At 35.6% G+C, this 27,468-nt stretch overlaps 2 protein-coding genes and 1 long non-coding RNA gene across 6 annotated transcripts; 2 read left to right on the top strand and 1 right to left on the bottom strand.

The window, feature by feature from the left end:
* Positions 1 to 1,812: 1,812 nt before the first annotated feature.
* Positions 1,813 to 7,833, bottom strand: LOC131528570 (uncharacterized). 2 transcript variants are annotated; one of them, XR_009267877.1, is made up of 4 exons: positions 5,843 to 6,016; positions 5,661 to 5,738; positions 2,065 to 2,202; positions 1,813 to 1,952 (listed from the first exon to the last, which is right to left on the bottom strand). It is a non-coding gene; the product is annotated as an uncharacterized LOC131528570 (long non-coding RNA). The 2 variants fall into 2 exon arrangements; XR_009267876.1 differs by lacking the exons at positions 5,661 to 5,738; positions 5,843 to 6,016 and adding an exon at positions 7,700 to 7,833.
* gnrh2 (gonadotropin-releasing hormone 2) lies at positions 1,836 to 3,218 on the top strand. Its single transcript, XM_058757818.1, has 4 exons — positions 1,836 to 1,969; positions 2,104 to 2,243; positions 2,734 to 2,817; positions 2,945 to 3,218. Exons 2-4 carry the CDS (start codon positions 2,106 to 2,108, stop codon positions 2,981 to 2,983), a joined length of 261 nt encoding a protein of 86 aa, XP_058613801.1. The 5' UTR covers positions 1,836 to 1,969; positions 2,104 to 2,105; the 3' UTR covers positions 2,984 to 3,218.
* On the top strand, positions 6,087 to 12,499 carry LOC131528568 (beta-1,3-galactosyl-O-glycosyl-glycoprotein beta-1,6-N-acetylglucosaminyltransferase 4-like). 3 transcript variants are annotated; one of them, XM_058757816.1, is made up of 4 exons: positions 6,087 to 6,125; positions 7,258 to 7,483; positions 8,658 to 8,727; positions 8,815 to 12,499. In XM_058757816.1, the coding sequence occupies exon 4, from the start codon at positions 8,816 to 8,818 to the stop codon at positions 10,082 to 10,084; it is 1,269 nt and encodes a 422-aa protein (XP_058613799.1). In that variant the 5' UTR covers positions 6,087 to 6,125; positions 7,258 to 7,483; positions 8,658 to 8,727; position 8,815; the 3' UTR covers positions 10,085 to 12,499. The 3 variants fall into 3 exon arrangements, with proteins under 3 accessions (XP_058613799.1, XP_058613800.1, XP_058613798.1); XM_058757817.1 differs by lacking the exons at positions 6,087 to 6,125; positions 7,258 to 7,483 and adding an exon at positions 7,726 to 8,161; XM_058757815.1 differs by lacking the exons at positions 6,087 to 6,125; positions 7,258 to 7,483 and adding an exon at positions 7,727 to 8,293.
* The last annotated feature ends 14,969 nt before the right edge of the window (positions 12,500 to 27,468 follow it).

Genomic DNA, 27,468 nt, shown 5'->3' with positions numbered 1-27,468 from the left:
CATTTTACTTTGTGTATCTCTAAAGCTTTAGAAATATAATTTTCATTCCTGAATATGTATACTTTTTTGTACTTCATCACACTTAATTTGATGAACGTACAAATTCATCAAACAGTCCTGAAACAAAATGTATCTCAGTTTCCATAAAAATATTAAGCGAGGAAACCTTTTTCAACATTATTAATAATTAAAAAAGTTCTTGAGCACCAAATCGGCATATTAAAATCATTTCTGAAGAATCTGCTGGAAATTCAGCTGCCATCACAGGAATAAATTACATTTTAAAATATATTAAAATAGAAAAGTTATTTTAAAAACTGTTTTGACCTATTTGAAAGAAATGCAGCTTCGGTGAGACTTGATCCCTGAGGGGAAATTCAGGGAGAGTGTCACGTCACCTCGTGTCACCTTGTCTCGCATCCTTCCTGGCCCTTCAGACCTGGTGTCAGACCTGAGATGTGGCTGGATTATCACCACAGACCCCAGCGCGTGTTTAAACACCATTTGACAGGAACTCAATCAGAACTTGAAACTCTGCGATGAGTCAGTCGTACACCGTCCGTCACATTCTCTGCCCTGATCACCCCGAGGGAGACCTTCTGTGTAATTAAGACCACAGTCAGGCTGCAGTGTTTGCACAGTGTTTTTCTCTCTGGGACAGTGTGGGTCAGGGGGTCACGAATGACGGATGTGAGGTCACACTGGCCACTTTTTACACCTTAAGAGGAAATGAGATAGACATTTGCTTTTTTAATAAAACATGCTCATCAAGAATGTGCGATATTGGGGTCACTTTGGTTGCCATGGTTGAAAAAAAATGAAAAGTGAATATTCTATACATGGACAATAAATATCGACAGTGTAGATGGCTGGTGGCACAATAAATGTAGAAAAATTAACAATTTCATAATAGCCTACACTACTGTTCATTATTATTTAAAATAAATGCTGCTTTTAAACTTTCTATTCATCAAAAAATCCTCCACAAAAATATTCAGCAGCACAATTAAAAAAAAAAATATATATATATAATAATCTTGAGCAGGAATTCAGTATATTAGAATGATTTCTGAAAGATCATGTGACACTAAAGACTGGAGTAAGGCCTGCTGAAAATTCAGATTTGCTATCACAAATTGATGTAAATTACATTTTAAAATATATTAAAATAGAAAACACTTATTTTGAATTGTAATAATATTTTGCAATATTACAGTTTTTAATGTACTTTGATTAACTAAATACAGCTTTTATGAGCATATAAGAGACTTCTTTAAAAACATTAAAGAAAAAGTCTAACTAAAAACTTTTCAACAGTAGAGTTATAGTGTATATTCCCATTTCTTACGTTTACTTTTGAAAAATTAAATAAAAAAATATAAATAGATATTTATTATTTTATTTTATTCAGATAGATAGATAGAATCACTTATTCAGTGCTTATTTTCTCTTTTCCTTAATTAGCACTTCGGCACATGCTTGGCCATTGTTTCAAAGCTAAACATCTGGATACCGTCAAATTTACGCATGTGTGACGTAGTTGCCAAATGTGTCTGGGTGGAACTGTGATGTGTACATTTACATGTTACATTTTGTTGGAGAACGAGGACACTGTCCCGTGGGGGTCAACAGTGTTTGGAGATGATAATTGGAATTGAGCTCATCTTACACATGCTCTCCTCCCACTGGAACTGCAATGACCACGCAAAGTGTTTGAGGACAGAGGAGGTCAGTGTGTGTGTGTGTGTGTTTGTGTGTGTTTAGACAGGGAGGGGAGATCTGGTGTGAGACATAAATTGTGAGGAAGAGGAGGAGGAAGATTCCAGAGAATGAGTGGCAAACGTATCTCAGAAGCTCACTGAACCGTTCACTTGAGAGAAACGAGACCATATTAGGATTACCAAGGACTTCACTGCAGAGGAACTACTACAGAAGATCCTTCAAGAGAAGACCTGCCAATAGATACAAGGTAATCACAACGTTTTGATTTGATTTTAGGCTGTAAAACTGATTTTGACCTGACTAACTTTTAAATGTGTTAGTGTAGCTATTGCCCCCTCTTACTCTCTGTTCATCTCATCAGTCTCTGTTCCCTTCCCTCAGTTATGGTGCACATCTGCAGGCTGTTTGTGGTGATGGGGATGTTGCTGTGTCTAAGTGCCCAGTTTGCCAGCTCTCAGCACTGGTCTCATGGCTGGTATCCTGGAGGAAAGAGAGAGATAGACGTTTACGATACCTCAGAGGTGTGTGAATAAATATTACTAAAGAAATTTAAGTGTGAAAGAAAGAACAATACTGCTAGAGAAGGACTGTGTTTTTGCAATGTGGCGCAAAATGTAAAAATGTTTACCGTAAAGGTTAACTGTAACCATGTGGTTGGTAAGTTGGTTTGGTTATTAGATTTTTGGAAATTTAATTAGATTTAAAATGAAAATGCATGTAATTTACTTTAAAATGAAGAATAATTTCTTTATATGATCAATGTATTTTTCAAAACAACAGCATTTATTTAAAATAGAAATTGTTTGTAACATTATAAATTCTTTATACTGTCATTTAGGTTATGCCGTTTAAATAATGTGTATTGTATTATTATTGTATAGTATTGTCATGTGTCTTACGTTGACGAGGTTCTATACTGTTTTTACATGTTTATAAGCCTTTGTTTGTGGAAAGGTTTATTTTGATGTGCTTTAAGCCATCGTGTTGCTTTCTATTTTACTTTAAAATCAGGTTTCAGAGGAAATGAAACTCTGCGAGGCAGGAAAATGCAGCTACCTGAGACCCCAGGGAAGAAACATTCTGAAGACAATACTGGTGGGTACAGGTGTTGTTTGGCTGATTTCTTTTACTTCAGCAAATAGCCTAGTAGATACATATGCTAGTCATGACAGGATATTGTGAATATTTCTCTACAACTTAAATAACTTTATGGCTTTAACAGCTGGATGCCTTCATACGGGATTTCCAAAAGAGAAAGTGACACCAAGATGACGCAACAGCCTGTGTCCAAAGAAAAATCCTTTCCAGCAAACACATTAGGCCTGCATTTCCATACAAATGATATATATATATATATATATATATATATATATATAATTATTTTGTTAATCTGTGATTTTTTGTTTTGTATGTTCTGCATTTTGTTCTGTTCTCATACCCATTGTGAGTGAATCTATACTGCCAGCACTGTGTAACCATTTGCAGCAGTTCCTACAATAAAGGCTTTATTTTGGTATTTTGTTTTAATTGTTCAGTGTCTTTTTTATTAGTTATAGGTATGTTCACCAATTTTGTGCAAGACAAGAGAGAAATTGTTTCTAAACTACAGTATTTACACATTAAATATGACTGCATGATTAAAAACCGACATCTTTGTTTATTAAGGGAAATAACTTTTTTAGAGTTTATATAGCCTCTCTCTCTCTCTCTCTCTCTATATATATATATATATATTACGTTTTTGCTAATTAAAATGAATTTTGTTTTCATATTTATTTTAAATTGAGACATTCTGCAGTATTTTTGTTTAGCCACCAGATGGCGCAACTGTACATACTTATCAAAATTCATTCGGTCTAGGACAGTTAATATTACCTTAAAACCTAAACTCAATGCAATGCAAACCCTGTACGTTTTTAATGCTGAAGCAAATATGGTTAAAATGTAATAAAGCATGTGCTGTGAAATGAATGGGCTAAGTAAGTTGGATTTTATGTTCACTATGTTACATTATGGACATAAGCCTGATGCCACTCAATTACCATCTTGCCATCACAGTTAAAAGAACAGAAATGATCAGTGTAGACAATATAACCCAATAATTCTCTGTTGATATTACAGGAAATAGTGAAGAGCATTGTGTAGAGTCTAGCAGGAACTGTTCCTGACAAGTTTCCTTCAGAAAAGGAAAGGGCTGAGACCACAGTCAATTCCCATGGGTTATCAGTAGCCCCTCACTGCAGAACAAAGATCCAGGGGGCGGAGTTGGATCCACATCCAGGGGGTGGAGATGGGTAGGTTTAGGTCTATGTAAGGTGGGAGGAGTTGGATCTAGATCCAACTCCACCCCCTGGATCTTGTGTTCTGCAGTGAGGACCATCTCTGGGTTATTCCGAGCGTGAAAGTACACTGAAACTGTTATGCTGCCATAATGTCCTCTCTCTCTCTCTAAAGAACACACACACACACACACACACACACACACAGTAATTTGTGACAGCCTACAAGACTCACATTCACATGGAATATTATGTATGTTCTCTTCTAATCTAGAAAATAGCACTGAACACAACTTGTACAAAGGCATTGCATTCACATGTGTAGTTTTCGTAAGTGTGAAAAATGAAATAAGCAGGAATGAGTCGCTTTAAACATGGCAAGCACCCAGCTTTCATTTCTGGCTGGGACAGACCTTGAAAAATTAAAGAGCATATTGTTCACTACTAGTAACTAGAATATTTCAGGGCTCTCAGGTTATAGCGAAAGTTTGGAGTGAGATTAGGGGAGGGACCACACAAAGGGGAGGAGTCACTCAAAGGGGAGGGGCAAGTCAAAGGGGAGGAGCAACTCAAATATTTGCAGCACCCAATTTTTGCTAGCAGTTCAATTTTACCTATTGTTCATAATTGACCAGCACAAATAGAAGTTATAACATTTGGTAAATCTGATGAAAGACAAATTCATTCTAATAAAATAAAAAGATTTATGTATTTAAAAATACAAATGTATCAAAAATAAAAATAAATTTTGTCTCAAACGAGCCAACTGAACAGCAGTACTCAGTGTACATACTGTACACACATACATTACAGTACTTACCCTGAGCATGTATGTTAAACTGTGTGTGTGTGTGTGTGTGTGTGAGAGAGAGAGAGAGAGAGAGAGAGAGAACACATTTCAGTTTATGTTTCTTTTTTTCTGTTGTAAATGTTTGTTGCACATTTTGATGCCTGATGACAGGGGTAGAGGGCTCCCACATAAAGCACTGTCATGATAATAGCGTTCCATCCAGAGCCAAACTGCTTCTAGTTTTGGTTTTGTTCAAACCCACCATGGAAAACACACTGCATCTGAATTTGAATTTGGGGAAGCCTCAGTGCTTTATATGGGAGCCCCCTACCCCTGTCATCAAGATGTGCAACAAACACAACAGAAAAAAATTAAATCATAAGCTGAAATGTGTTCTCTCTCTCTCTCTCTCTTTCTCACACACACACACACACACACACACACAGAGAGAGATCTTGACATACATGTTCAGGACAAGTTCTGTAATCCTACTGTGTGTGTACAGTATGTACACTGAGCACTGCTGTTCAGTTGGCATGTTTGGGGCCAAATTTCTTTGTATTTTTGATCCTTTTTTAAATATGTAAAACTATTTATTTTATTTGGATGAATTTGTCTGTCTTTTATCAGATTCACCAACTGTTATAACATCTCTAATACTTTCCTTTCAGGAAGCCAAAGCTAAGTTAAAGCTTCTGGTTGCAAAGCAATTGGAGAGTTTTTGTTTTTTGTTTTTTTTGACTGCATCAATAATACTTTAGCGCGAATTTGGCTATATTCCCCAAGATCAGCTCTCACTATCTTTTCACAGGCAAGTGATTTCATAGAGGAATCTTAAAATCGAAAAAATAAATGAAGGGGTTACCTACAGCATTCATCAGATCTTTCTCTTCCAATTTACACTCCATGTGGCGCGCATCCATGTTGCTTAGTAACGAACCCGCTTGCTGCAACGGAAACTACAACATCCTAATTTCTGATTGGCTGGTAGGTGGCATTTAACTCTATAGCTACAGAGTCGAGAGAGCTATGAACTCGGCAGAAAACTTACCTCAGTATTCCCTCATCTATTAATGGTATATTAATTGTATAGTAATTGTAGCGGGACAAGTTATCCCTTCTCAGCGTGAGAAATACAAAGTGTGGCGTGAGAGCGTGTGAACTGGTTGAAATGCGTGAGTCTCACTCCGATTGCGTGAGACTTGAGAGCCCTGATATTTACTGCAATAACATGGATGACTTTTCTATTTTCTCTAGATTTGGGGTTTCACTATTGCACTTTCAGCAATTTTTTAAAATTTTTGGTTTAACTCTTCCTTTAAAGATCTTGGAAGGTGACCCATATTTCTTTTTCATTTATTAATGTATCCATTCGGTTCCAGCTCTTGAACCATGTTTTAATAAGCTATAGCCTAGCTTTTGCGAAAGAGGTGAGTTCAGGACAGTTCGGTAAAGTTGGCAAGAGTTTCACAGATTCGACATTTCCGGATCAATAACTCACGAGCAAAACGTTTTTACTACACAAATGACGCCTCTTTTAAGAAGCTACTTGTGCTTGCCTCCGCCTTGTACAAAATACATTGATCTCAATGCGCTGGCGTCTGAGAGATAAGTTTTAAGGGACCGTCTGCAAAGTGCGAAACGCGAAAAATGTTACTAATAAAATACTCAATAACTTCACAGTAACACGCTGTACTTTCACCAAATTCAGTTCACACATCACTGCTCTCCTGCTCTTCAAAATGAGTGTTGTAGTAAAACCAGAAGGAGAGCAGTGACGTGTGAACTGAATTTGGTGAAAGTACAGTGTGTTACATTAAAATGATTAACTATTATGTCCAATAGCAGTGAACTTATTGAATATTAAAAAAACAAAACAAAAAACAAACAAAAAAACATAAAAATTATCCAAAAGCAATTATTTTCAAAATAAGTGTTGTAGTATAATCAGCAGGAGAGCAGTGATGTGTGAACTGAATTTGGTGACACTAGTGTGTTACAGTGAAGTTATTGAGTATTTTATTAGCAACATTTTTCGCGTTTTGCACTTTGCAGACGGTCCCTTGGGACTTACCTCTCAGACGCCAGCGCATTGAGATCAATGTATTTTGTCCAGAGCGGTGTTAAGCTTATTTTGAGGAAAACACAAGTAGCTTCTTTACTACATTACTACGAATGAAAAGAGGCGTCATTTGTGTAGTAAAAACGTTTTGCTCGTGAGTTATTGATCCGGAAAAGTCGAATCTGTGAAACTCTTGCCTACTTTACCGAACTGTTGAAGAGATTTTCTTGGACTCACATCTGAATCTTGTACATAAAAAAAAAGCCTATAGTAAATACATTTGGGGAAAACGTCAAACTAAAATAATTGCAGTTGCCTTACAGTAATAATGTTCTCATGCAGCAAAGCTATTCTGAACTAAGTGCGTGTCATCGTTTATCTGCATTTCGCTGTGTTTTAAACAGACTTGGAAAGGGGAAGTGTGTGAGATGTCAGCACAGCACACCGAGAAGATATGGTCCGATTGGATACTTTTCCCTGGACTGCACTGTCTTTTTCTAAGATTTATGTCAATCCTTTGTTAGGTTTGTCATCTGTCGATGTGGAATTGACATTTTATTTTTAATCAGTTACCATAAAATCTCCAGATTTCTATGTTCGCGGATGACGTTCATGTAACGACATAACCAGGTAAATTTCACTAAGTGGTGTAGTTATATGTCCATTTGTTTACACGTTTGAAACTAGAAATGTGCCAATAATAACGTTTAATTTAAAGAAATGTAGCCTATATGATTATGATATAGTCTACATTAGCCTAATATGCAATGTATTCTCCATTTACACTAAAGTCAAGTAGAAGTAGTCTAATCATTTAAAAATATTCAAATTTATTTGTTTACTTACTTGTTCTCCGATTGCATTTTGTTTTTTGTTTTTTTTACTGAAGAGTCCGAATTCGATCAAATGTAACCCATACATAGTTTTCGGTTTCTTTCTAATGAAGCAATAATTCGATTTTTTGTCATGGGAGAAGAGACAGATATTGCGTTAACAAGGTGATTAAAACCACATGAACCAGCTGAAGTTAGACGTTAGACATTGGCTGAATCACTGAGTTTAGTGTAAACATGTGAGGTGCGCGCGCGAGTTATCAAATGTAAGTTATTACAAGCGTCTTCACGCCCACACGTTGCACGCCCTTGCGCCTATCTTTCTTCAACACAAACATCAGAATTTTAATCTCTCAGACAGCGTGCTAACAGATAGCCTACTACGAAGTGAATGATGACTCCTTTTGGTTCGACGGAAGAATGAAAGTCATACGGGGTTTGAAGAAAGATGACAGAAGTTTCATTTCTGGAAGAAGTATGCAACGTTATCAGACCAACCCAACATGGACTATACTATATATATGACTATATGTCAAGTTATAAAATTGGTTTCGAACTAAATGCATGGATTCTCGCAGGCTCTGACTCAGCGATGAAAGAATGTGTGGTAGGCTAACTTAAAAAAGACTTAGCCAACATTAACATTAAATCATAACATACTTGTTATAATAAATTAGGGCTCTTAAGTGTTTACAGTAACAATTTGCGATTGTTAATCTATTGTTTTAACGCATTCACTTCCTTTTGATGATACTGTATGTCTATCTGGTGGTTTGGATAGTTACTAAAAATAGTTACTTAGTATGTTTTTTGCACAGACTAAAACCCAGTCTAGAACAATGTATATATATATATATATATATATATATTTGGATATTCAAAATATTCATCAATCATTCTGAAATATTTGAAAAGCTGAAGCTTCAGTTTAGACCAAAGATTTAACATTTTGTCTATTTTTATGACAATAGGTGGTGCTGCTCATGCTCCTGTTAATTCATAGGATAGTGCCAATGCTGCTGGCCTCAAAGCATCGCAAAGGTATGGCTGGACTTCCTATGGCATACTCACCATCAAATTCATACAGTACTCATTACATTACTAACATGAGCTTTCATTTCTCCCTAGAATGAGAATATTGTGGATCCGCCTCAAACTGAGAAATGTGATATGTATCGCTGTATCCCTGGCACTTCTTATATGTTGCTTCACGATCACATTTTCAATAATAAAAGAAGGAGGACAGGAAACAGGACTGTCTGAGAACCTGCGGCTGACAGAACAATATGGCATTAATTGCACAGCAATATATGAAATGGAACCAGTAGAACTGGGCAAAACTTTAGTCATTCGCAAGGAAAAAAAATACGTAGGGCAAACCGACAGAGCTATTTTGAATGCCACCTTTGACTGTGAATGGTTTGTTGTGTCACAAGGTTATGATGGGATTCAAGGCTCTGAGTTTGAGTGTGAATTTCCCCTTGCTTATTCTTTGGTTGTTCACCAGGATGCAGCCCTTGTGGAGAGGTTGCTAAGGGCCATTTATATGCCTCATAACATATACTGCATACATTACGATCTGAAGTCCTCAGATGACTTTATTTCAGCAATGAAAGGTCTGGCTCGCTGCATCCCCAACGTCTTCATTACCTCAAAGCTGGAGAGGGTGCAGTACGCAGGTTTCTCACGACTCAAAGCGGATCTTAATTGTCTGTCGGACCTCCTAGATTCTGAGGTCAAGTGGAAGTATGTCATCAACCTGTGTGGTCAGGACTTTCCACTGCGGACAAACGCTGAGCTGGTGTCGGATCTAAAAGAGCTGAAAGGCAGGAACATGGTGGAGAGCAAGCGGCCTGGAGGAAAGACAGATCGTTGGACTTATCATCATTTACAGAAAGACAATAATTCAGAGTACTACAGCTCACCTGTCACCACTTCTGAGATGAAATCTCCACCTCCTCACAACATAGAAATGTTTGTGGGCAGCGCATACTTCACACTTTCAAGAGAATTTGTGGTTTTTGTTCACCAGAGTCCCATAGCCAGTGATTTCTTGGCTTGGTCCGAGGATACATATTCACCTGATGAACATTTCTGGGCAACTCTGGTTCGTGTGTCTGGAGTACCAGGGGAAGAGCCAAGTTCTGATCCTGAGATCTCAGAACTGAAAAGTAAAACCCGTCTGGTGAAGTGGTCTTATCTAGAAAGGATTCTGTACCCACCATGCACTGGAGTCAGTATACGAGCTGTATGTATTTATGGTGCTGCTGAGCTCAGATGGCTCCTAAACTATGGCCACTGGTTTGCTAATAAAGTGGATCCAAAAGTGGATCCTGTTCTTATGGAATGTTTAGAGGAGATTCTTTCAGAAAAACGCCTGAGGCCAAAACTGCAGTAAAAAGGTCTTATTTTTATTTTACTGGTGAGACCATCGGATTGATGTTAAAAAAGAATACTGTGCTGTTTTTTTAGGGAAATCATTATTAAGTCGAGTAATTTATTTGGGGTTTCTGGTAAAAAATGTTATACTTTGAAAATGCAATTTTTTATTTTGTTTTGAATGTATTTATATTTATGTGATTCAGCCAGCATGAGTGCAGTCCTTTGGCAAGAACTTTTAGAGTTTAACATGCCAGTCCTCTAAATCTTTTAAGTGAACACTTGTTCTGTTGTGTATGAGACATGTAGTAACATAATATGAGACAAAATGTGAATTTTATTAGAGCAAAATGAAGGAGCACAAATACATTTGCCCAGTTCATAAGAACGATATGGTGAAAACTAAAGCGGCACACATTTGTTCGTTGCTGACGAAACATCTATTTTGTCTCTCTGAGCAAATGTTACAAAGGAATAGTTCACAAAAAGAACAACAAAAAACAAATTAGCTGAAAATGTACTCACCCTTGGGCTATCCAAGATATAAATGAGTTTGTTTCTTCATCCAAAAAGATTTGTGCTTGTAAGAAACAAATCCGTCATTAAGGCTTAACTTGCAAAATAAAAGTTTAATCCATAATAACGCTTCCTCCAGTGAAAAAGTCCATCCACTGTTGCCTTCCCACAACAAAATCCACTGTCATATTTGTTTAGAACTCTTTTAGACTGTTTTAGCTTGCAAACGGTTCTTGTTCTGTGCATATTTCTTTCCTGATTCAGATGAGATGACTTTTTCACTGGAGAAAGCCACTGGTGGTGGTTGAGGAGAGACCCCCCACATGATTGTAAAGCGTTTTGGGTGTATTGCAATACACAATAAAGCGCTATATAAATGCCTCATTCATTCATTCATTCATTCATATTATGGATAGGGCACTTGGAAAGTAGAGGAATTTTAACTGGAAACAACGTTGAAAACGTCTTGATGGATGTGTTTATTTTAAACATGCAGCTTTTCTATTCACAAGGTTATTGTGATACTTTCATCAGCTGTTTGGACTCTCATTCTGACGGCACCTATTCACCTCAGAGGTTCCATTGGTAATGCTAAATTTCTTCAAATCTGTTCTGATGAAGAAGCAAACTCACTCTCAGGATGGCTCTCAAATGTTCTTTTTTGCATGAACTATTCTTTAAAAAAAATCTGTATATTTTTCAAGCTTTTAAAATCATTGGATCTTCCACATGTCCATCTCAAATGGAGAAGACTTTACGAGCAATAGCGTTCAGAGCAATAGCAAAAGCTCAGAGAAACTTAAGCAATTCAGTGAGAATGAATTTGCATGTGCTCTCTGGGTTGCCATTGTGCCAGATTCACAAAAAGAATAATGCAAATCAAGTAAACACAATCCCTATAACTACTAGACACAATTTGCATGTTGCAATTTCTCATCTTGCAGGCTGGTTTTGAAGGCTTGTAAGAATGCAGCAGACATCCCTGGATCTGGTATACTCTACTGGGGCTATAAGCATTGCTCCACCTAGCAATCCAGGCACCTGAAATAAATAGCTCTTTAACATTTAGAATGTGTGCTTAAATATAATTTAATGAATAACTGCTGCCATTATTAATAGAATTATTATTATTATTATTATGCATTTGGTTGAACGTGATTCCAGTAAGTCCCAGGTGTGGCTGAAAAACCTGAAAAACCACATGCAAAGTCTTGTGAATTCACCCCTGAGCACGAAACTCTTTTTGTTGATTTTATCAGAATGTAATACTGAAGAATTTCCTCTTGTAGTAAAAAATTATATTCTTTATTTTCACTTAAGATTTTTTTAATGCATATTTTTGTACATTTTATACCTGTTTTCTGCACACAAAATGAAGGGGTGGGTTTACAATTCCTAAAGTGTTCTTGTTGTTTAATCCCTTTAATAATCATCTGTGGTTTATTGATGTACTGATTAATAACACTGGTTTTCATTTCATATGGTGTTTGCCAATTTCATGGTTAATCACTTTCACAGTGCATTCATTTTGTGTCATATCATGCTTTTAATTGTTTATTGTTACATGCAATATCTGTTTTTGAGTGGTGACTGAAATGCAGCAACTGTTTAGTTGTTTAGACTGGCTTCAGAGAAAAGATATGCGCTTTATTCCATTTCATTTGTCAATACATTTACAATATTTTATAAATATATAAAAATAACATATTGTTGGAAGAAGGTTTTTAATCTGAGTTTCATTTTTTTGTTAGTTTTATTCTGCTGATTTCTGCTGATGTCGTGAATGTTGCCTGTCATGAAGGTCACTAACTCAACACATGTATCTCCAACGCACATGCATTTTTAACATTTCTAATTCTTTTGGAGTTGACAGTTCCATTTGATGCTTTATGGTAAAGGATGGCATCCGAAATAAATTTTTCATCAGTTTAAGTTTGATCTGTTGTGTGTGAATGAATTGTTCAACTGTTAAGGCCTGAATTTTAGATCCTAATGACACTCAACATTGAAGAAGGAAGATATTACTTCAGTCTGGTCTGTCTTATGGTCTGATTGCACAGATTATATAGAGCAATAGGGCTGGATAGGGTTTAGAGCAAGAGTGATTCCAGATTTATGACCAACATATACAAATTAACATTAATCTTCTTTTACCCTGTAAGTCAACCTGTCCATGTACACTGTTAGATATTTCAAAGGGTTTTTACAATAACTTACTGACAACACTGTTGCCAGTAAGTTACTGTAATTAAGATTTACAGTAGAAAACTGCATTTGATTTACAGTTGCAAACTGTACTGTTTTACAGAAAATTACTGTAAACAAAATCAAATTCATCAGTATACTACTGTAATTCATTCATTTTAATATAGATTTCATTAGATTTTATTATTTTTTATATAGAATTCATTTTATTATTACTCTGCAAAGGTACTACTGGCATTCAGCAACAGACACAATAATTACAAAATATCAAATTCTTTATTTAAAATATTGCATGTTTAACACTTAAAAAAGTCTTCCAATGCTGGAACAGTACAACTTCACCATTTCTCCTGTCTTAGGACGTTTTGCAGTGCATTATGTTGTGTCCTCTGGATTTATCCTCACAAAGAATCTTTAGGCAACAGAAACATAATGGAGAAAAAAGACAAACATCTGCAAAAACCAGATGCTGCTCCAAAACGTGGCCACCACCTTTGCTCACCATCCACTTTGTTAGTGACAGGAATGTCTTCTCTGAAAAACAAGAAGTAGAAATGGCACACTTTTAAAAGGCAAACTCCATATAGAATACACAAACCTCTCAAAACCATAGTTGGCCAACATTAACTACTAACACCTGAACAAAATTTCACATTCATTAACCTAATGTTAATATAAGATAAGCGTTGCTCGTTAAAAATAATTTAAATTCGGTAACTTAATTCAATAAGCTGACAAAAGTCTTGTGGTGTGAAAAAATCTGACAAACACACAGACAAACGCACATATATTTGTTACCTTGCTTGCTGGTCTTATTCTCTCGTAAGGCATCGACACACAGCGCAGATGTTCTCCGGAACTCTCCCACTCTCGCGGGTTCATCCCCGGGCAAAACCCGCGGCGCTGCCCCGCTGTTTCAGTGTCTTCCTCTGACGCGAGTGGCGCGGTGAGGCTCGGCGCGACTCGATATAAAAACAATGTAGTATATTATGGACCGATGAGACAAAGATGAACCTTTATTGAAGTGATGGGAAAGCAAAAATGCGGAGAAAAAAAGGGAACTGCAATGATCCCAAACATACAGCCTCATCTGTAAAGCATGGTGGAGGTGGTGTCATGGCATGTGCATGCATGGCTGCCTCTGGAACAGACCCTCTCAACTTTACTGATGACTTAATGTATGATGACAGTAGCAGAACGAATTTGGAAGGGTACAAAACCATCTTGCCTACCAATATTCAAGAAAATGCCACCAGGTTCATTGGGAAGTGCTTCATATTGAATCAGAACAATGACCAAAACACCCTGCCAGTTCAGTCAAGGAATTTATAAAGCCTGATCACACGCACACAGCTGTAACCAATCACACACTCTATTTAAGCCATGGACTTTCTCTCCCTCGTTGCCAAGTATTGTATGCATTGTCGCTGCCCTACAGAGCCCCGTTAGTTTTCTAGTCTTGCCTTTGCTCGGATTGTGTTTTCCCCTGCCTGGACTATCGCTCACGTTGTTGGACTACCTCTCCTGTCTCGCCCCTTTGGATACTGTTCGCCGATCGTCGACCCACGCTTGTCTTTGTTTACTCTTTGTCTCGCCCATGTTATATCTGTTTGCCACTGTTTGACCCTGCCTGTTTTGACCACGTCTCTGCCTAATAAAAGTCTGCAGATGGATCCGCACGTCTCATGTTTCGTCAGCCCCGTAACAGAATACTCGGCCGCACAAGGATCCAGCAGCTTTTCACGTGGACATGGCCAGGTATGAATGTGGCTAGCCTGTTATTAGGCCTTGATAGACTTTTTTTTTTGCGAGGGCATTAATCAACCGTTAAAGTCACAACTCATTCGAGAGGGACCTCGGGCTTCACTTAGTCAGTTTATTGATCAGGGATGTGATTTTTCCGGATTAATCCGGAATTCCGGATTTTCCGACCTGAAAATGTGACACATGTGAATCATACGGAGCCCGGGAAGTCACCTGTAGGAGAAAAAAAAAAACAATCCGTGCCGACGGTTTTGCAATCCGTTCCCTCCGTTTATAAACCGTACTCACGAATTCTTAAACTGTTCCCTCGGTTTAACAAATCGTGCCCACGGATTAATAAACCGTACCCACGAATTTCCAATCCGTGCCCTCAGATTTTGTAAACCGTATCCTCGGATTTTGAATCCGTACCCACAGATTCATAATCCGTGCGCACGCTTTCACAATCCGTTCCCACGGGTTTGTAAACTGTACTCACGGATTCATGCAGCAAGCTCCTATGTAGCCTACGTGTTAACGAATCATACTGTATATTGTTTTATTGCTTATGTGGAATAGCCAAGGAGAGGTGCTGCGGGGCACAAGGCCCAAATAATCGGTAACACTTTAGAATAATGGTCCGTTGTTAACAAGTAACTATGCAGGAAGTAATAGGTAGTACTACATTAACACTTAACTTAATACTATTAACTAATAGAGAAGCAAGATTAACTAAGCAGTAAGTAGTAGCAAATTTAGGAGAAAGGTAGTTCCTTATTAGATATGTGATTAATTATTAAATAAAAATCTCCTCATTGAGAACTATGACCAATTAATAAAGAATAACCAATTAATTCCTAATCACAACAGTAACGTCTTAAAAGTGAACAATTGGTTATTTGTGGAAACTAATTTATGAATATGATATCCCCCAAATAATTTGGCTACAGTTTGAAATTGTGACTTCTACTCTTACCAAAGGATGGATGTTCTCTGTTTATTTCAATCAAAAACAGAATAATAATAAAAAATTTAAAAATGTTAATAATTAGGAAGTGATTGAATTGGTTAACAATTATGAGCTCTAGTTTGTGTCAGTTCAGTATGCCTCCGACTCAAAAAGACCTACCTTTAGTGACAGTAGGCTGGGGAGGACTTTTCTTGAATATAAATAATGATGTTCTCTTGATAAAAGCAATTTACATCCTTAACCCTTGTGCGTTCTTCGGGGTCTTTTTGACCCGCAAATGAAGTTTGCTCAATTTAAAAAAAAATTTCTCCTTTTCCAAATGGCATGAGACTTTGTACGGTCGTCAACACTTTCTAGATCTACAAATAAAAAATAAAATTGGAATGATTTCTTGATTTTGTTAGTGTGAAAAAAAAAAAAAGTTACACGTATGGTCTTTGGGGTCTCTAGAGACCCCAGGCAACAAAATGTAATTTTTTAACAAAATATATATTTTTTTAAAACAAATGTAATTTTACTGTTTATTAATGTTTTTACTCCACATTTGTGTAGTTTTTGGAAGACTTATGATATATTTTACATTTATATAAATAAATTAAAAGACATTTTTATATAGGTTTTTATACAAAAAACAGCTTTTATGTAAAATTCACTTCATAAAAGACCCACATTTCTAACTTTCGTTCATGGGGATAACATGGATCATTTCACATGGTTTCGTGTAAAATTTCGTGTAAAATTTTTGGCCATATTTTGGAAATTACAGTTTCAAAAGTAAAAAATTATAATTTTTACCACTAGATGGCTGCAGAGCTCCACTATTTACTATTTGCTATTTGACCAACTGAAAGATATCTTTTCACAAGTTTTTTTCAGTTGGATTCATATCTACATATTGTGAAATCACAATTATAACAATAAAAATGATTTTTGTCAAAGTTTTGCATTTTTAGAACTGAAAAAAATCAAATTTTCAATAATGTTACATTATGATTTGAATCAAACCTCAACAAGATGTTACAAAGAGAAAGGTTGGAGTCTTTAGAGTTGATCATTTATTTAAATCATCTGTTTTTCATATAATTTTAAGTGTGTGTGTGCGTGCGTTCATGTGCATTGTTGATGTGTCAGTGTCACCAATTTATTTTTGTGGTGGTTCTGCATTTTGGATTATTTTATTTGACAAATTATAAGAAAGCAGTTTTTATGGTCTCACAAATTTATTAGTGTGTGTGTGTGTGTGCGCGCGCATTGTTGATGTGTCAGTGTCAGCAATTTATTTTTGTGGTGGTTTTGCATTTTGGATTATTTTATTTGAAGAGACCCCGCATAGAAAATGGACAAAATTCATCCTCAAAATCAGAAACAACACAGAACACACATGGACAGAAATGAAGTGTCACACTTCCAATATTAAAAAATGATCATGCTGTGAACACACATACAGTCACACACACAAACACAGAGGAATAAATTTGTGAGACTAAAAAAAACTGCTCTTTTATAATTTGTCAAATAAAATAATACGAAATGCAGAGCCACCACAAAAATAAATTGGTGATACTGACACATCGACAATGCACACACACACACTCACCCTCCCCAAACACACACACACACACTTTGAAAATTATATGAAACACAGATGATTGAAATAAATGATGAACTCTAAAGACTCCAACCTTTCTCTTTGTAACATCTTGTTCAGGTTTGATTCGAATCATAATGTAACATTATTGAAAATTTGATTTTTTTTCAGTTCTAAAAATGCAAAACTTTGACAAAAATCATTTTTATTGTTATAATTGTGATTTCACAATATGTAGATATGAATCCAACTGAAAAAAAACTTGTGAAAAGATATCTTTCAGTTGGTCAAATAGCAAATAGTAAATAGTGGAGCTCTGCAGCCATCTAGTGGTAAAATGATAATTTTACTTTTGAAACTGCAATTTCAAAATATGGACAAAATTTTACACTAAACCATGTCAAATGATCCATGTTATCCCCATGAATGAAAGTTAGAAATGTGGGTCTTTTATTAAGTGAAATTTACATAAAAAGCTGTTTTTTGTATAAAAACCTATATAAAAAATGTTTTAATTTATTTATATAAATTTAAAAAAATATCATAAATCCTCCAAAAACTACACAAATGTGGAGTAAAAACATTAATAAACAGAGTAAAATTACATTTTGTTGCCTGGGGTCACCAGAGACCCCAAAGACCATAAGTGCACAACCCAAAATGAAGACCGCACAAGGGTTAATGAAGGCATCGACTGCATTTATATTGCGTTAAGCACAAAACAGCATATTCCAGATTACAGTGCCTGCTAAAATATCACTAGTGCATCACACAAATGTATGAATGTACACTATGTGTCAGATTTAAACATTTTGGTTTCACTTTATTTTGATGGTCCCTTTAACACATTCTATTGACTATAAGTAATGTTGCACCTACATTTCTACTGACTCTCATTAGAGTGTTAGTAGTGTATTAGTTGACTAGTAGGGTTAGGGTTAGATTAAGTTGACACATTCTTGCAAAGTTATTATCTGTTGGGAGACCAACACAATAAAGAGTTGGTAGATATGCAGACAGTCTACTAATACTCTTATGAGAGTTTGTTAACATGTAGTTGCAACATTACTTAGTGTCAGCATAATGTTCAAAAGGGACCATCAAAATAAAGTGTTAAATAACTTATTAAATTACTTAGTAATTACTGAGTGGTTAAGGTGTTTTTCACTTTAAAATAATGGTCCAGATCACTAGTAGTTCCTGCTGGCTGACAAGGTAACGTTTGAGAGGGGCTAATGTATTTTTCACTTTAAAGCTAAGGTGCTACTAAGGAACTACTAGTGATCTGGACCATTATTTTAAAGTGTAAAACACGTTAACCCCTCAGTAATTACTCACACATAAATTAATAAGTTATGTAATGTTTTATATCTGACACCTGAGTCATACATTTGTGTGAAGCACTAGTGATATTTTACCAGTAGATCATGTGGAGTGGGATACATATTGAAATGACATAAAACAGAGTTCATAATTGTGAACTAATTCAATCATGAGCTTGTCAGCATCACTTCCTAATTATTAAAATTTTTAAGTGAATTATCGTTTTTATTATTATTCTGTTTTTGATTGAAATAAACGGAGAACATCCATCCTTTGGTAAGAGTAAAAGTCATAATTTCAAACTGTAGCCGACTTATTTGGGGGATATCATATTCATAAATTAGTTTCCACAAAGAACCCAATTGTTCACTTTTAAGACGTTACTGTTGTGATTAGTAATTAATTGGTTATTCTTTATTAATTGGTCATAGTTCGCAAGTAGTTCTCAGTGATGAGATTTTTATTTAATTATCACATATCTAATAAGGAACTACCTTTGTCCTAAAATTGTTACTTACTGCTTAGTTAATCTTGCTTCTCTATTAGTTAATAGTAGTAAGTGAAGTGTTAATGTAGTACTACCTATTACTTCCTGCATAGTTACTTGTTAACAACGGACCATTATACTAAAGTGTTACCCAATAATCCACCTGCTGGTGATAAAGGCATGAACAAGTTTCTCCAAGTCTTGACTGGACACAAAACATCTAATTCTTGCAATGTTTTTGAGATGATAGTATGCTGATTTAGTTACTGCTTTGACATGACTACTGAAACTAAGGTCTGTCTCCAGAAACACCCCAAGATTGTTTACTTGGTTTTTAGTTGTTTGACCCCTAGACTCAAGGTATGCATTCACCTTGAGAACTTCATCTTTGTTTTCAAATGCGATGACTTCAGTTTTCTCCTTGTTTAACTGAAGAAAGTTCTGGCACATCCACATTAACAGTATCTAACTGGGGGAAAAGCTTAGTATAATAAAATCACCAAAATAAGTCTTCATGTTAAGAATGAATAGTACACAAACACATTTCCAAAACTGTCAAATGTTATTAAAAATAAAGCATTCATGAATTATTGTATGACAAACATTTTACTGTCTTAAGTGCACTCATTTATTTAGCCTATAAATTAAAACTGTTATTACTATTATTATATTATTATTATTGTTGTTGTTATAAATTTAGGTTACATGCATTTAGAAGAAGCTTTTATTCAAAACGACTTACAAAAGAGTAACAAATGACTCCAAAGTCAGTCACAATGCCAGGTTTATTATACAATAATAATCAAGTCTAAGATGATCACAAATTAAACAAGATTTTGACGCACATCTTTCTTATTAAATCGTTGTATTCCAACTCGTGTTTGTCATGTCTGTTGTACTTTATTTATATACTTCCACCCCCAACACTTACACAAACACACACACACACACTCACTCACACAAATCATGTTGGCTGTCATGTATGTTTTGTTGACCTTGGTTATTTTGTATTTGATTTGTTACCTGTAAGTATCTGTCTGTTTGTTTGCATAATAAAAAAAAGAAAAAAAAGAAACACCAAGGGTTCACACAAAATAAGGAGACTAAACTACGGAGCCCGGGAAGTCACCTGTAGGAGAAAAAAAAAACAATCCGTGCCGACGGTTTTGCAATCCGTTCCCTCCGTTTATAAACCGTACTCACGAATTCTTAAACTGTTCCCTCGGTTTAACAAACCGTACCCACGAATTTCCAATCCGTGCCCTCAGATTTTGTAAACCGTATCCTCGGATTTTGAATCCGTACCCACAGATTCATAATCCGTGCGCACGCTTTCACAATCCGTTCCCACGGGTTTGTAAACTGTACTCACGGATTCATGCAGCAAGCTCCTATGTAGCCTACGTGTTAACGAATCATACTGTATATTGTTTTATTGCATATTATTATGTGGAATAGGACTACAGCAAATTGTAACGGACACGAGTTGGAATACAACGATTTAATAAGAAAGATGTGCGTCAAAATCTTGTTTAATTTGTGATCATCTTAGACTTGATTATTATTGTATAATAAACCTGGCATTGTGACTGACTTTGGAGTCATTTGTTACTCTTTTGTAAGTAGTTTTGAATAAAAGCTTCTTCTAAATGCATGTAACCTAAATATAACAACAACAATAATAATAAAATAATAGTGCACTTAAGACAGTAAAATGTTTGTCATAAAATAATTCATGAATGCTTTATTTTTAATAACATTTTACAGTTTTGGAAATGTTTGTGTACTATTCATTCTTAACATGAAGACTTATTTTGGTGATTTTATTATACATTTTATATAATCAGTTCGGAGTAGCACAGTGCTCATTCAACAAATGCACAGCTAAACAGATGAGTTTTGAGTCTGGATTTAAATGTGGCTAATGTTTTAGCACATCTGATCTCTTCTGGAAGCTGGTTCCAACTGCGGGCGACATAATAGCTAAAAGCAGACTCCCCTTATTTTGTGTGAACCCTTGGTGTTTCTTTTTTTTTCTTTTTTCTTTTATTAAGGTCAACAAAACATACATGACAGCCCACATGATTTGTGTGAGTGAGTGTGTGTGTGTGTGTGTGTGTGTGTGTGTGTAAGTGTTGGGGGTGGAAGTATATAAATAAAGGAAAGTACAACAGACATGACAAAAGTAAAAAAAAAAAAACAATAGTAATGATAACAGTAATAATAATAATAATAGCATTAATAACAAAAATTAGAGGATGAGGAAGGTGATAAGTAATAATAGTAATAGTAGCAGCAACAATATCAATAAATAAATAATAACAGTAATAATAATAATAGTAATTAACTCAATCAGAAATGAGGGGAAAGTTGGAGGGTGAGGAGGATGACAAATATCAATAATAATTGTATTAAATAGTAATTAGTAATAGTAGCAACAATAACGATAATAAATTTATTCATCTGAGACAGGGGGTGGTTGGGGAATCAGGAAGAGGACAAATAGTAATAATAATAATAAAATAATAATAATAATGGTAGTAATAGTAATGATGAAATAATAATAGTAATAATAATAATAAAGCTATAAATAGTAAGATATTGTAAGGCTGCCTCTGGGCCCTCCATGCGTAAGGCATAAATTAGGCCCAAAACGAGCCATCAAGGAGAGGTGCTGCGGGCACAAGGCCCAAAGTCCCACCCCGGCCACCACTCACATGCCACGCTTACCCTACATATGTATATGTATTGTTGAGTGTATGATGCATTGAAAAAGCATGATGTGCAGCGTGGAACCAGCCCAGTGCAAAGTCCAAAGTCCAACCCTTGGTGTTTCTAACTCGATCCTATGATCTGAGTGGTCTGTTAGGTTTATATTCAGTGAGCATATCTGCAATGCATTTAGGTCATACTGCCATTGAGTGCTTTATAAACTAGTAAAAGTACTTTAAAATCAATCCTAAATGTAACCGGAAGCCAGTGTAAGGACCTGAGGACTGGTGTGATATGCTCAGATTTTCTGGTTCTAGTCAGAATCCTGGCAGCAGCGTTCTGGATGAGCTGCAGCTGTCTAATGGTCTTCTTTGGAAAGATACCATTACAATAATCCACCTGCTGGTGATAAAGGCATGAACAAGTTTCTCCAAGTCTTGACTGGACACAAAACATCTAATTCTTGCAATGTTTTTGAGATGATAGTATGCTGATTTAGTTACTGCTTTGACATGACTACTGAAACTAAGGTCTGTCTCCAGAAACACCCCAAGATTGTTTACTTGGTTTTTAGTTGTTTGACCCCTAGAGTCAAGGTATGCATTCACCTTGAGAACTTCATCTTTGTTTTCAAATGCGATGACTTCAGTTTTCTCCTTGTTTAACTGAAGAAAGTTCTGGCACATCCACATTAACAGTATCTAACTGGGGGAAAAGCTTAGTATAATAAAATCACCAAAATAAGTCTTCATGTTAAGAATGAATAGTACACAAACACATTTCCAAAACTGTCAAATGTTATTAAAAATAAAGCATTCATGAATTATTTTATGACAAACATTTTACTGTCTTAAGTGCACTCATTTATTTAGCCTATAAATTAAAATAACAATAACTATTATTTTATTATTATTGTTGTTATATATTTAGGTTACATGCATTTAGAAGAAGCTTTTATTCAAAAAGACTTACAAAAGAGTAACAAATGACTCCAAAGTCAGTCACAATGCCAGGTTTATTATACAATAATAATCAAGTCTAAGATGATCACAAATTAAACAAGATTTTGACGCACATCTTTCTTATTAAATCGTTGTATTCCAACTCGTGTCCAATTTGCTGTAGTCCTATTCCACATAATAATATGCAATAAAACAATATACAATATGATTTGTTAATACGTAGGCTACATAGGAGCTTGCTGCATGAATCCGTGAGTACAGTTTACAAACCCGTGGAACGGATTGTGAAAGCGTGCGCACGGATTATGAATCTGTGGGTACGGATTCAAAATCCGAGGACACGGTTTACAAAATCTGAGCGCACAGATTGGAAATTCGTGGGTACGGTTTATTAATCCGTGGGCACGATTTGTTAAACCGAGGAACAGTTTAAGAATTCGTGAGTACGGTTTATAAACGGAGGGAACGGATTGCAAAACCGTCGGCACGGATTGTTTTTTTTTTCTCCTACAGGTGACTTCCGGGCTCCGTAGTTTAGTCTCCTTATTTTGTGTGAACCCTTGGTGTTTCTTTTTTATTATGCAAACAAACAGACAGATACTTACAGGTAACAAATCAAATACAAAATAACCAAGGTCAACAAAACATACATGACAGCCAACATGATTTGTGTGAGTGAGTGTGTGTGTGTGTGTTTGTGTAAGTGTTGGGGGTGGAAGTATATAAATAAAGGAAAGTACAACAGACATGACAAAAGTAAAAAAAACCAAAAAACAAAAAACAAAAAAAACAATAGTAATGATAACAGTAATAATAATAATAGTAATAATAGCATTAATAACAAAAATTAGAGGATGGAGGATGAGGAAGGTGATAAGTGATAATAGTAATAGTAGCAGCAACAATATCAATAAATAAATAATAACAGTAATAATAATAATAGTAATTAACTCAATCAGAAATGAGGGGAAAGTTGGAGGGTGAGGAGGATGACAAATATCAATAATAATTGTATTAAATAGTAATTAGTAATAGTAGCAACAATAACGATAATAAATTTATTCATCTGAGACAGGGGGTGGTTGGGGAATCAGGAAGAGGACAAATAGTAATAATAATAATAAAAATAATAATAATAATGGTAGTAATAGTAATGATGAAATAATAATAGTAATAATAATAATAAAGCTATAAATAGTAAGATATTGTAAGGCTGCCTCTGGGCCCTCCATGCGTAAGGCATAAATTAGGCCCAAAACGAGCCATCAAGGAGAGGTGCTGCGGGGCACAAGGCCCAAAGTCCCACCCCCGGCCACCACTCACATGCCACGCTTACCCTACATATGTATATGTATTGTTGAGTGTATGATGCATTGAAAAAGCATGATGTGCAGCGTGGAACCAGCCCAGTGCAAAGTCCAAAGTCCAACCCTTGGTGTTTCTAACTCGATCCTATGATCTGAGTGGTCTGTTAGGTTTATATTCAGTGAGCATATCTGCAATGCATTTAGGTCATACTGCCATTGAGTGCTTTATAAACGAGTAAAAGTACTTTAAAATCAATCCTAAATGTAACCGGAAGCCAGTGTAAGGACCTGAGGACTGGTGTGATATGCTCAGATTTTCTGGTTCTAGTCAGAATCCTGGCAGCAGCGTTCTGGATGAGCTGCAGCTGTCTAATGGTCTTCTTTGGAAAGATACCATTATAATAATCCACCTGCTGGTGATAAAGGCATGAACAAGTTTCTCCAAGTCTTGACTGGACACAAAACATCTAATTCTTGCAATGTTTTTGAGATGATAGTATGCTGATTTAGTTACTGCTTTGACATGACTACTGAAACTAAGGTCTGTCTCCAGAAACACCCCAAGATTGTTTACTTGGTTTTAGTTGTTTGACCCTAGAGTCAAGGTATGCATTCACCTTGAGAACTTCATCTTTGTTTTCAAATGCGATGACTTCAGTTTTCTCCTTGTTTAACTGAAGAAAGTTCTGGCACATCCACATTAACAGTATCTAACTGGGGAAAAGCTTAGTATAATAAAATCACCAAAATAAGTCTTCATGTTAAGAATGAATAGTACACAAACACATTTCAAAACTGTCAAATGTTATTAAAAATAAAGCATTCATGAATTATTTTATGACAAACATTTTACTGTCTTAAGTGCATTCATTTATTTAGCCTATAAATTAAAATAACAATAACTATTATTTTATTATTATTGTTGTTATATATTTAGGTTACATGCATTTAGAAGAAGCTTTTATTCAAAAAGACTTACAAAAGAGTAACAAATGACTCCAAAGTCAGTCACAATGCCAGGTTTATTATACAATAATAATCAAGTCTAAGATGATCACAAATTAAACAAGATTTTGACGCACATCTTTCTTATTAAATCGTTGTATTCCAACTCGTGTCCAATTTGCTGTAGTCCTATTCCACATAATAATATGCAATAAAACAATATACAATATGATTTGTTAATACGTAGGCTACATAGGAGCTTGCTGCATGAATCCGTGAGTACAGTTTACAAACCCGTGGGAACGGATTGTGAAAGCGTGCGCACGGATTATGAATCTGTGGGTACGGATTCAAAATCCGAGGACACGGTTTACAAAATCTGAGCGCACAGATTGGAAATTCGTGGGTACGGTTTATTAATCCGTGGGCACGATTTGTTAAACCGAGGGAACAGTTTAAGAATTCGTGAGTACGGTTTATAAACGGAGGGAACGGATTGCAAAACCGTCGGCACGGATTGTTTTTTTTTTCTCCTACAGGTGACTTCCCGGGCTCCGTAGTTTAGTCTCCTTATTTTGTGTGAACCCTTGGTGTTTCTTTTTTTTATTATGCAAACAAACAGACAGATACTTACAGGTAACAAATCAAATACAAAATAACCAAGGTCAACAAAACATACATGACAGCCAACATGATTTGTGTGAGTGAGTGTGTGTGTGTGTGTGTTTGTGTAAGTGTTGGGGGTGGAAGTATATAAATAAAGGAAAGTACAACAGACATGACAAAAGTAAAAAAAACAAAAAAACAAAAAACAAAAAAAACAATAGTAATGATAACAGTAATAATAATAATAATAGTAATAATAGCATTAATAACAAAAATTAGAGGATGGAGGATGAGGAAGGTGATAAGTGATAATAGTAATAGTAGCAGCAACAATATCAATAAATAAATAATAACAGTAATAATAATAATAGTAATTAACTCAATTAATCAGAAATGAGGGGAAAGTTGGAGGGTGAGGAGGATGACAAATATCAATAATAATTGTATTAAATAGTAATTAGTAATAGTAGCAACAATAACGATAATAAATTTATTCATCTGAGACAGGGGTGGTTGGGGAATCAGGAAGAGGACAAATAGTAATAATAATAATAAAAATAATAATAATAATGGTAGTAATAGTAATGATGAAATAATAATAATAATAATAATAAAGCTATAAATAGTAAGATATTGTAAGGCTGCCTCTGGGCCCTCCATGCGTAAGGCATAAATTAGGCCCAAACGAGCCATCAAGGAGAGGTGCTGCGGGGCACAAGGCCCAAAGTCCCACCCCCGGCCGCCACTCACATGCCACGCTTACCCTACATATGTATATGTATTGTTGAGTGTATGATGCATTGAAAAAGCATGATGTGCAGCGTGGAACCAGCCCAGTGCAAAGTCCAAAGTCCAACCCTTGGTGTTTCTAACTCGATCCTATGATCTGAGTGGTCTGTTAGGTTTATATTCAGTGAGCATATCTGCAATGCATTTAGGTCATACTGCCATTGAGTGCTTTATAAACGAGTAAAAGTACTTCAAAACCAATCCTAAATGTAACTGGAAGCCAGTGTAAGGACCTGAGGACTGGTGTGATATGCTCAGATTTTCTGGTTCTAGTCAGAATCCTGGCAGCAGCGTTCTGGATGAGCTGCAGCTGTCTAATGGTCTTCTTTGGAAAGATACCATTATAATAATCCACCTGCTGGTGATAAAGGCATGAACAAGTTTCTCCAAGTCTTGACTGGACACAAAACCTCTAATTCTTGCAATGTTTTTGAGATGATAGTATGCTGATTTAGTTACTGCTTTGACATGACTACTGAAACTAAGGTCTGTCTCCAGAATCACCCCAAGATTGTTTACTTGGTTTTAGTTGTTTGACCCCTAGACTCAAGGTATGCATTCACCTTGAGAACTTCATCTTTGTTTTCAAATGCGATGACTTCAGTTTTCTCCTTGTTTAACTGAAGAAAGTTCTGGCACATCCACATTAACAGTATCTAACTGGGGGAAAAGCTTAGTATAATAAAATCACCAAAATAAGTCTTCATGTTAAGAATGAATAGTACACAAACACATTTCCAAAACTGTCAAATTTTATTAAAAATAAAGCATTCATGAATTATTGTATGACAAACATTTTACTGTCTTAAGTGCACTCATTTATTTAGCCTATAAATTAAAATAATAATAATAACTATTATTTTATTATTATTATTGTTGTTGTTGTTGTTATAAATTTAGGTTACATGCATTTAGAAGAAGCTTTTATTCAAAACGACTTACAAAAGAGTAACAAATGACTCCAAAGTCAGTCACAATGCCAGGTTTATTATACAATAATAATCAAGTCTAAGATGATCACAAATTAAACAAGATTTTGACGCACATCTTTATTAAATCGTTGTATTCCAACTCGTGTCCGTTACAATTTGCTGTAGGCCTATTCCACATAATAATAAGCAATAAAACAGGAGCTTGCTGCATGAATCCGTGGGTACAATTTACAAATAGTCCATGGGCCCAGGCCACATTTTTCACTAATTGGTACCACCCAAGGTGGCAAATTCTAGTTTGATTTTTTTTTTTTAAGT

This window comes from Onychostoma macrolepis, chromosome 21 (assembly GCF_012432095.1).
Source record: "Onychostoma macrolepis isolate SWU-2019 chromosome 21, ASM1243209v1, whole genome shotgun sequence".
Taxonomy (NCBI): Eukaryota; Metazoa; Chordata; class Actinopteri; order Cypriniformes; family Cyprinidae; genus Onychostoma; species Onychostoma macrolepis.
Note: the sequence above shows the minus strand (reverse complement) of the source record. Positions and strands in the feature narration are given on the sequence as shown.